General features: G+C 32.7%; 1 protein-coding gene across 1 annotated transcript in view; it reads left to right on the top strand.

Moving 5' to 3' along the window:
* LOC147806929 (paramyosin-like) overlaps positions 1 to 12006 on the top strand; it is a gene marked incomplete at its 5' end in the record, with an annotated part of 49353 nt that overhangs the window by 36234 nt on the left and 1113 nt on the right. The window contains 3 exon segments of the mRNA XM_087167415.1: positions 2358 to 2522; positions 5446 to 5652; positions 8672 to 8872. Of these exon segments, the coding sequence (XP_087023541.1) occupies positions 2358 to 2522; positions 5446 to 5652; positions 8672 to 8872 (573 nt within the window).

Below are 12006 nucleotides of genomic sequence, written 5' to 3'. Positions count from 1 at the left end.
AATAAGTAAAATACTATTAAAGAAGGATTATGAAAGGGTTTATTAAGGTTTAATGAAAAAGTAAAATCGTGGATCATTTTTGAACAATCGAAAAAGATAAATGAGTTTATACGTCGTATTAAAATACTGATTTTTTTTTTACCATAAGTTTACTTCTGCGGAATTCTGAAACATTGTAAATGCTGCCAGAAAGATTTGCACTTTTCGCACAATGAAAACAAAAAGGAACGAGAGGAAAAAGAAGAAAGTTAATAAGTTTTGTATATTGTATTGATATATTTTTCTTTGGCTATATTGATACAATATTAGAAAGCACTCTGCAGCTGTTATCGTTTGAGCTGATGAAGAGATTATATCGTTTCTTTATTTTGTTTACCGGATTATAATTTTTTTTTAGATAATTAAAAAATGAATTTTTCTTAAATACTTTTGAAAAATATTTTAATAATTTTCCTCTCTTGTCATTATTTTTAATTATTTTCTCAATATTTTAACTTTATATATATATATATATATTATTAATATATATATTATTATATATTATTACAACATGGCCCTATATCTCCTTTTAATATTGGACAACGCATTATAACTACCGGGTGCTAGTGTACCCTAAAAGAGGGAATAACTATAGGCTTACTAGGGGGCCTAGAATGTGGCCCTATAGGTTATATATATATATATATATATATATATATATATATATATATATATATATATATATATATATATATATATATATATATATATATATATATATATATATATATATATATATATATATATATATATATATATATATATAATAGTATAAGAGTAAATTTTACTTGTATTTTTATTTTATTGTTAAAGGTCATTTCATTCTAATTTCAATATTGATCTTGAAAGATTCCGGTACGCGTAAGTTCACTTTAATTCGCTCCTCACTATGTAGATTTCTCTTTGAGTACTGTTCTCTAATCTCTTTACATTTTATTTTCTGTTTTTTGCTTGATATATTTGTTTGTTTTTTCGAATGAAATTTTTACTTAATGTGTTCTAATTTCGTTTCAATTTTTTGAGTGCTCCTCACACTATTGTATTCATATATTTTGCTTTGGCCATATTTATACAATATTAGAAAGCACTGCTTTTTGCGGATACAATCGTGTGGGCTGATGAAGAGATTATATCTTTTCTTTGTTTTGCTTCACGGATTTTTTTTAGATAATTAAAAATTATATATATATATATATATATGGATAGACGTTTTTACTTTTAGAATGAGCAATTACATTATCAGTTAGATTAATAGTAATAAAATTGTTGAAAAAAATGACATCGTAACAATTATTACTGAGAGTCAAGCTCTCAGTAATAATAATAATATTTCAAAAATTGCAAATTCCTACTGAGACTCCTAAAGAACCTAAAATATCGTCTTTTCCTACTGATTGATTGTAACATATTTTTGTAGATATTTATTCAACTCCTATTATTAGTTCACCCTATATCTTGTTCAAATTTTCAATCGATCATAAGATACTCTTTATTCATTCACTCAACTTCAAATAAATTTTGTTTTAAACTTATATTTCATGACACTTGATGTTAATACATTTTGTTTCAAATATTAATTCATGAACTAAATGTAATGAATTAATTTCAGTTTTATAGGGGAGCCAAAATTGCAATTATTTAATAAAACGTCATTAAAATAGAGTTTTTCTTTGTTGCCTTGTCTTAATTTTTTTTAAATGTTACTTAGTGTAAATTAAAAGTAATATATTGTCGCTCACAGAGAGACATGAAGAATTCGTGATTGTGACTCAGCATTACACACGCATGTCACCTATTAGACTCAAAAAAGGTGACACGAATCTGTGTGGACATATAGCCGACACTCAAACCATCACGATAGTACAGCTCAGCACCTTTAAACCACCGAGCCACCGGGCCTCAAACTCCTCGCACTGTTGCTACTCAGTCTCGATCACGCACAACGTTGGCCTACGTACTCTCGACTGCTAATGACAACACAGGTGCATCCACGACCGCGAACTTAATACAGCTCTCACCATCATCAAAAGTACGGTGATCGTAATACAGCTCTCCCGGCTTCTCACAACACTGCAATGAATCCACTAGTGGCATCCGTTCATCAAATTCTATCGCAGCTGCAATTCTGGCTGGGGGAGTACTGTAGTGTGTCTACCACAACATAAATACCATTCCAATTCAGTAGTATATAAGACATGTTAACTCGATTCTATGGTGGGTTACCTTTTCATAGATGAGGATTGACATTGTCCATAACAACTTTACCCACAAAGTTGCTTCTGCATGAAATGTGTAATAATTCCCATATTTATTTTCAGACGTTGAGGGCGAAGCGTGCCCTTGAGCAGTCCCTGGATGAATCACACTCCAAGATCTCAGAACTGACCACCATCAACGTGAACTTGACCTCCTCAAAGAGCAAACTCGAGAATGAATTCCTCACTCTCCACAACGACTACGAAGAGATATCCAAGGAACTCAGGGTAATTACACATTCTGATTAAGTATAATAACAGCTGAGGAATTTAAGGTAAAAATAATAGACTAACGGCTCAACAGCTGAGGAATTTAAGATAAATAATAGACGAACACTTTAGCAGCTGAGAAAGTTAAAGTAAATAATAGACAACACTTTAACAGCTGAGGAATTTAAAGTAAATTATAGACTAACACTTTAACAGCTGAGGAATTTAAGGTAAAAAAATAGACTAACACTGCAACAGCTGAGGAAATTTAAAGTAAATAATAGACTAACACTTTAACAGCTTATGAATTTAAGGTAAAAAAAAATAGACTAACACTATAACAGCTGAGGAATTTAAAGTAAATAATGCACTAACACTTTAACAGCTGAGGAAATTTAAAGTAAATAACAGACTAACACTTTAACAGCTGAGGAATTTAATGTGCCTTTAAGAAAATAGTACCTTAAATTCATTGTAAATGTTGCATTTTTAGTACAGAAAACTGAGGGAGGAGGAATATGACCTACTTTAACGAAATTCAGCAAAAAAGAATAGATCAGAAGGCAAAAATGGAAATACATAAAATCGAACTGAAAGTAGCGCAATAAGCTTAAAAAAATTACCACGCTCTGTACCAGTGTTTCCCAAACTTATGACTATTGTGTACCCTTTCTACATTTTTCGTAACGCTGTGTACCACTAATAAAAAAATGAATGTATATTTTAAAAAATATGTTTTTTTAACATATTTATTAATAAAAATATATGTTTTAAAAATATGTTTTTATTAACAAATTTTAGTTATTGACTGTTAACTCTGCAAAAAATTGCCAATAGAAAAAAACGTAATCGTAAATTTTCATGGTTAGCTTTGTTTTTAAATAAATTTTTGTTGCAATATTCGTTTGTTGCAAGGTATTTCGCATACGGACGCGTACCCCCGTTAAACTGATCCCGATCCCGTACCCCTGGTGGTACGCGTACCACACTTTGGGAAGCACTGCTCTATACGAACATTGCTTTTTCGATGCAGACAATAGAGTCGTGGTGGCTCAGGGGATAGAGTTTTCGCTTCACAATGAGATAAACCGGTTTCGAATCCCAGCGATGACGGGACGATACGAATTCCGCACCCGACTCGCACCTACCACAGTGATGACGTAAATTATCCTCAGAGGTTGACGGGTAATGGGTTAGAGTCACCTTGCCGTCAGGCAAACCGTGGGTGGTTTTCGCGGTTTTCCCATCTATGTAACGCAAATGTGCATGAGTTCCATCAAAAAGTCCTTCACAAAGGCAAATTTCTCTCAATACTTGATTTAAAAGTTCCCTTGTCTTCTGTATTGGATTCAAAATGACAAGGTTAGGAAGTTGAGCATGAGAAGTCGCAAACCCAAAATTGGGTCGACTGTTCAACGACGGTTATAAAATAACGTAAATTAGAGACAATAAAGAAAAGGCACGTTTCCTAACAATCCGCATACTCACCTAGTATTTAACATACAATTAAACAAAAAGGAAACTACAAAACAGGTGTTTTAGTTTTACATTACGTATTATTACCCTCCTATGATTTGCGCAAAAATCTGGCCGAGATAGTCTGCTGGGTAGGGCCGATGTTCAAGAGGTCGTAAGTTCGATACCCGCCTGCCGAAGACTCTTTGTGTATAAGATAGTGATTGGTGCATGTTAAATCTGTCGAGGTCACAAAGTCCTCCAAGTTCCTATAACAAATCAGGAGGTATTTGATCGGAAATGGATCGCGTTCTGGTTCAGATCAAGATTACGATCTCCGGGTGAACGGATGGCGTGTGAATGAGGTTCTCCCTGTAAAACGGGCCTTGACGTATGTGTGTGGCAGAAGTCAAATAATCGGCCATACATTTCGCGTCTGGAAGACAAGAAGATCATTCCTCTTCCTTAACACTAGATTGCATACGGATGTCCTTTTGACTACTTTTTAATTTCAATTCGAAAAACAATGATGTATATAATTTCTTAGAATTTTGTTCAACATTTAATTTTTTTATCTTTAATACTTGCCAATAACTTGTTATATAACTGTAAGTAATATAAAAATTTAAAAAAGTAATTTTAAGCAAATTTCTTTACACATTATTTATTCTTTTACAATCCAGTCATTTTGACTGTTTTCAGGCAATATATGTAGATACTAAGTTTCGGTCTTTCCAGTGTTAAAATGGCCTTGACACTATTTACAAGCGGCATAAGACAGCTACAACAACAAAAGCTCAAATTTACAATCCATTTTTGATAGTGGGTAACATTTCGAAAGTACCATCCATCTAACCACCAAAAAATTAAGAAAAATCAAATGTGTGTTTGGATAATAAGTGAGGGGAATTACTTTTTTAATGAATCAATCCCGAATGCATTTTAACCCCTTGCTTACGGCTCTTAGTACGAGGAAGCCCGCCTTTCTGGTTCACCTGTTGTACCAACCGTAAGCAGAATGTTAGCGGAACATAACTGGAATGACATTAGAAAATTTACTTTTATTATTATTACTACTACACTGCTGTTGTTGTTGTTGACGCATGCCTGTTTAGGGAGATGGGGTGCGATTATTCTTGTTTTCCAGTGGCGCCATCTATGGTCAAGAATTCAACTTCTGCCATACCACACGTCGCACCCGTTCATAGGGCGAACCCATTAATTCATCCACAGATCGTAATTTAGACCTGAATCTGAGAACGATCGATCTCAAATCCAGTACCCCCAGAGGTATTGATTTGTTATGGGAAAATGGAGAACTTTGCGACTCGACAGATTTAACGTGCATCAGTCATCATTTTACTACACTGGGAGTCTTCCGCCGGCGGTGTTCGAACCCACGAACTTTCGGACATGGGCCCAGCGCCCTACCGACCAGGCTATCCCGTTCCTTATTACTACACTAATTGATGACTATTTATTGCAGGTGTCGGACGAGCGTTACAACAGAACTGTAGTGGAATTGAAATCAACAAAAGATCTTTTGATCGAAGAGCAAGAGAGGAGCATTAAGATCGAATCCATCAAGAAGTCCCTGGAGGTAGAAGTGAGAACCCTGCAGGTCAGAATAGAGGAAGTAGAGACGAATGCTTTGGCAGGTGGAAGACGGGTCATCAGCAAGTTGGAATCAAGGGTATTTCATTACACATTTCCTTTATTTCTTCTTTTATAAATTAAAGCAAATTTCATTTCCTGTTCCACTGTGGGCCAGTGGTCTTTGGCCAAAAGTCAAAAACTAATTTTTCAACCAAAATATGTGTGGGCAGTTTTAATATATCCCAAATTAAGTATTCATAATCATTCCAAACATTATCATTTACTTTTTGGACCGACGAGAGTACAATGTTATGAAAAATATGTTTAAAAAAATTGTTTTAAATTTAACCTTTAAATTTTATATTTCAGAAATATATATAGGAATTTCACCTTACTGTTACATTTTTATAAGAGTAATTAGTGTTAAATTATAGTACATTTTATCAATGTGATGGATGAGTTAATACTCTAGACACACTTGTTTATATGTTATCTTTTGATATTTTACAAAATTTGAATGACTTTCGAAAATTAGTTTCAAAAAGTTCCACGAGTTCATTAGCAAAACTTTTTTGTTGTTGTCTTCTTTGATGTTTCTTCTTTCGAAAAAACCTGCCCCATTTTGCCCGTATTGCAAAGGAGGATTCAGTATACCAAAAAACAAAAATTGTTTTTTTTCTTCATGTTTTCGCATTATTTTGTAATATTACATCGGAAATATAATTTGATTTTCATTTTTAATATAAAATGACGAAAATTATTATATTTTCATTTCTATATTTAGTTATTTAAACGTACTACATTATTATTTCTTTTTTTTGCTCGCCCTATTTCAGCCGCCATTTTGCTTTTTTTGGGTATTTTTAGTGTATTTCAAAATTTCAACTATGAATTCAATTTACATGCCCCAAATTTTGAAGCAAATTTTATCGAAATACTAATTTTGACCATGAAACCTTGGATGCTGGCCCACTGTGCTGAGTAGAAATATTTTTTTTCATTTATCTAAGAGAAATAATCTTCTGTTTGATTTAAAAATCGAGGCGAAGATTAATCTATCTTATGTTAAATTCTCTGCTTATAGTCCCTTACGCTTCTAATTTTTTAAACGATGATTTTTTTATAGAAAAAAATAATAATTAAAAGGATAAATTGGAAAGATTATTTCCAGCAATGAAGTACAATAAGAAATATCTATAATGTACATGTTACTTTAAATAACCGAAATCAAGAAAATGTCGACTTTCACCGATGAGTGTCAGCCATCACATAGTCGCTTTGGTAAATGTCCGACATATTTTGTTATATCTGATTTAATATTAACTGATATTATTGCACTTATTTGATATTTGGTGTCCGACATATTTGTTATATTCGATTTAATATTAATTTATTTGCTGGTATGATTATATTAATTCGATACTTTAATATCTGTTAGATTAGGAGAAATACCAGTGTTCGGAATACCGGCTAAATACATATTGAGCAACAGCACTTGATCTTTTTTTTAAAAAAAAACATTGATGTAGGGCACATACCGGGCAAGTGTATACAGGGCACTCAATCTTAACACTAGAATGAAGTCATTGGTGATGAAGTCCTTTTGACTGTATTTCAATTTCAATTAGAAAAACAATGATGTATATAATGACACAATTTCTTTGAATTTTGTGACTTTTTGCACAACCTATAATTTTTTTTATTTTGAATATTTACTAATAACTTGTTATATGACTGTAAATAATATAAAAAAATTTATTTTAACCCCTTAACGGGCCCTTTATTTCTAGTAAAGGTAAATTAAAGTATTTTTGGAATTGAAATTGTTTTAAGAACAGTAATTGATATAAAAAAAAACTCATTTAGTTTATAAAAATGCCATTTTTTTGGTGGTAAATATATTTAACATGACCTATTAGGAACTTACTAACTTTTATTTTTCTTTATTTATAAAATAAATTCCTTAAATGCTACACACTTCAAAAGGAATTATGTATTTCATAACTTTTGTACGTTTTTTAAAAGTGACAAATGGTTACCAATTTTATTCAAACTCACTTCAAGAAAGCTGAAGTTATTGAAAAATGGAAACCTAAATTAAAAGTGGTAAAACGTGGTAGTGGTAAGTATACTTACCACGGCCTTCAAAAGGGTCAAGCAAATTTCCTTACACATTAGTTATTCTTTCACAATTCAGTCATTTTGTCTACCTTTGAGCACTATAGGTATGTACTAAGTTTCAGTCTTTCTAGTGTTAAAAAACATGGATGTAGGACATACCGGGCAAAATGCATACTGGGCAGTGGCACTGAACCTGAAAAAAACATTGATGTCGGGTACATACCGGGCAGTGGCATTAAATTTTAAAAATAAACATCAGTGTAGGGTATAACGGTCAAATGTATACTGGCACTTAAGTAGATCTAATATATATTTCGAACATTTACCAAAGCGACTATGTGATTCGATATTTGTTCCGACATCAATTGGGTATAATATGAAAAAAACACAACTACTTCGATTTAGTAGGAACAACATATGACGCAATGCTAAACGAATGGAATTTAGTTGTTGTTTATTTAGTTATTGTTATTAGTAGTTGTTGTTATTTGTTTTAGTTGTTGTTGTTTATTTAGTTGTATTTAGTTTCAATAACTTTTCTTTATAATGCAATAAAATCTGGCGAGCAGCTATTTAAACGATTGAACACTTCGTTTGTTTATTTGTGGCTTGAAGTTTGTCTCGCAGAAAATGCCGTTCATGGGTTAAATTTAGTAGGAACAACACAACCTGTGACGTAGGCTATATTATACCCAATTGACATTAGTTTAAATAATTGTTTTAAATCGTCTGCCAACTCTTGTGAAAATAATAACTGCAACTCTGGCTGGTTGCTAAGCAACCCAAACGATTTTTTCTTGTTATTAATGTTTTTTTTAATCGTTCGTCTGCGTATGTGTGTGGAAATAAAAGAATACTAAAGCTGGCAATATTCTCTTGATGATTTCGGTCATTCACACATTTGGTTTTTATGTACGTAATTCGGAGTGAAAGAACAAAACTGTTATGTATTTTCTGTCACAAAATAAAAGAGTGTGTATTATTTTGTGATCTAGATTCGAGACATAGAGTTGGAGTGTGAGGAAGAGAAGAAGAGACACTCAGAGACTGTGAAGATGATGAGGAAGAAGGAACACCGAGTGAAGGAGTTGCTGTTGCAGACAGAAGAGGATCACAAGACAATCACCATGTTGAACGACGCCGTCGAAAAACTCACAGAGAAAGTCAAGGTCTACAAGAGGCAACTCAACGAACAGGTAATCCCTCTATCCCGCAAAAATTTTCACGTCTTGGCTGCAAAAAGATAGTCAGGATTGGGTACTATTCGAGTGATGCGTACATTTGTTACTAGTAAATAACAATTTATGAAAAGTAGTGATCATCATAATAATAAATGCAATAAAAATAATAGTAGTCATATAATAATGATAATAATAAATGCCTTAAAAATAATAGTAGTCATAGAATAATAATAATAAAAGCAATAAAAATAATAGTAGTCATATAATAATAATAATAAATGCAATAAAAATAATAGTAGTCATATAATAATAATAATAAAAGCAATAAAATAATAGTTGTCATATAATAATGATAATAAAAGCAATAAAATAATAGTAGTCATATAATAATAATAATAAAAGCAATAAAATAATAGTTGTCATATAATAATGATAATAAAAGCAATAAAATAATAGTAGTCATATAATAATAATAATAATAATAATAAATGCAATAAAAATGATAGTAGTCATATAATAATAATAATAAAAGCAATAAAATAGTGGAGTCATATAATAATAATAATAATAATAATAATAAATGCAATGAAAATAATAGTAGTCATATAATAATAATAATAATAATAATAAATGCAATGAAAATAATAGTAGTCATATAATAATAATAATAAAAGCAATAAAATAATGGTAGTCATATAATAATAAGAAGAAGAAGAAGAAGAAATGCAATAAAAATAAAAGTAGTCATATAATAATAATAATAATAAATGCAATAAAAATAATAATAGTCATATCATAATAATAATAAAAGCAATAAAATAATAGTAGTCATATAATAATAATAATAAATGCAATAAAAATAATAGTAGTCATATAATAATAATAATAATAAAGGCAATAAAAATAATAGTAGTCACATAATAACAATAATAAAAGTAATTAAATAATAGTAGTAATAATAATAGTAGTAGTAGTAATATAATAATAATTGTAATAATAATAATAATATGATAATAATAATAATAATATAATAATAGTGATATAATAATAATAACAATAATAATAATGGTAAGTATAATAAAAAATAATATTAATAGTAACAATTAAAATAATAATGGTAAGTATAATAATAATAATAGTAATAATAATAATAATGAACTAAACTCAGTGGCACGACAGTCCATAGAGGACCAAGACCTACTGTGCCCATCTCAGTTTTCTTGACCTTGGGCTCTGGGGTGCAGGAGCAGATGTTCCGGTCAGGTGGTCAGTCGAACGCGGAACCCCCAGTGTTTAGTTCCCAAGCATGCTTGGTACTCATTTATCGACCCACTGAAGGGATGACAGGCTGAGTCAACCTTTCCCGGCCCGAGGATAATAATAATAATACTAGTAACAATAAAAATAATAATGATAATAAAAATTATAACAATAATAATAATGAAACTTTTTAATGTAGTTTTTGAGAAGTTCAGCAAATTTATTTCAATCTTTTTTTAGCATAATGTTATGTTCTATCATGCTTAAAAAAAATTTAGCAAAATTAGCATCTATTAGCATGTTATGTTCACTTTAACCAGTTTATCCCGTTTTTGTTCATTTATCACTCTCGGCGTTTGATGTGTTACTTTATGCGTCATTTCGAAAAGTTTTCACATCAGCACGTTCCATCACATTTTAAAGTTTGGAGATGTGCAGCAATTTTCTCAAATTGAGATAAATGCGTCAGATAAATTCGCATACGACTTTGCTGCAGTCGAGTTATGAACAATTTTCGTTCGAAGAAATCAGTTGCAAACACAGTTTTTGATGAGAAAGATGAATTTTAAGGTATTTATGCTGAAACAAAATCTGTTACGCGGAAAAGAAAAAAAAACTGCTGAGCTGTAACTAATTAGCGATGCTGAGGCGAAGAACTTGTGTTTAACTAAATAAAAGTTACGAACAATTTGTGCTTAAAAGTCTAACCATATTGTGGCATAACAATCACTACAATAAATAAACACCAATTCACTAGTATAATGTTGTTGTTGTTGTTAATTTACGTCGCACTAGAGCTGCACAATGGGCTATTGGCGACGGTCTGGAAAACATCCCGGAGGATGATCCGAAGACATGCCATCACAATTTTGATCCTCTGCGGAGGGGATGGCACCCCCGCTGCGGTAGCCCGACGACCTTCGCGACAAGTCGAGCACTTTACGATAGAACAGCTTAACGAGGACCCATACCGCACACCCTCGGTCCCTACGCAGACTGATCTAAGTGGTCACCCACCCGCACACTGACCGCAGCCAGTGATGCTTGACTTCGGTGGTCTGCTGGGAACCGTGTCTTAACGATCTGTTCACTGCGGGACTCACTAGTATATAAGACAGGCTAACTCGAATAACTTTTGATAGAAGGTCAGCATTGTCGAAAAATCCTTTCCCCGGCTTCAGACGTGATCTGAACAAGCCTACCTCAACAGACTCGCCCACTTTGACGGATGGTCAGCATTGATCAGTAGACTTGATATTTGTGACTGCCTCATCGTCCTTCTCACGCTGTTGCCTCTCAGTCTCATTTTTATAATCGTCATTGAACAGCCGACCCAATTTTTGGGCTTACGACAGCTAATAACTCCGTAGCCTTGAAGTTTTGGACCCAATCCAGAAGACAAGGGAACTCCTAGATCAGATTTTGGGAGAAATTTGCCTTCGTGGAGGACTTTTTAATGGAACTAAGCCGCATTTGCGTTACATGGAGAGGAAGACCACGAGAATCTCCTACGTTTAGCTTCACGGCAAGGGGACTCTGGCCCATGATCCGCCTACCACTGAGGATATTTCACGTCATCGCTGTGGTCGGTGCAAGCCGGATGCGGAATTCGTATCTAACAGCCATAGCCGGAATCGAACCTTGGTTCACCTCATTGGAAGGTGAACGCTCTATCTCCTGAGCCATCGCTGAGTCAGTCTCTATTATACTTAGGGGGATCCGGCACGTACTCGATTGCTATTAGCAACACAGGAGCTGCCATGAACTTAATACAGCTCTCACGACTAACGCTCAAAACTCGATGAACACAATACAGCTCTCACAGCAAGAGCTTAAAATCCGGTGAGCTTTACACAGCACTTCCTGTCCTAGGTTTTTCTTAAAAGTAC

The sequence above is a fragment of the Parasteatoda tepidariorum genome, chromosome 7 (assembly GCF_982258835.1).
Source record: "Parasteatoda tepidariorum strain Cologne lab strain chromosome 7, Ptep-v5.0, whole genome shotgun sequence".
In the NCBI taxonomy this organism is placed as follows: domain Eukaryota; kingdom Metazoa; phylum Arthropoda; class Arachnida; order Araneae; family Theridiidae; genus Parasteatoda; species Parasteatoda tepidariorum.
Note: the sequence above shows the minus strand (reverse complement) of the source record. Positions and strands in the feature narration are given on the sequence as shown.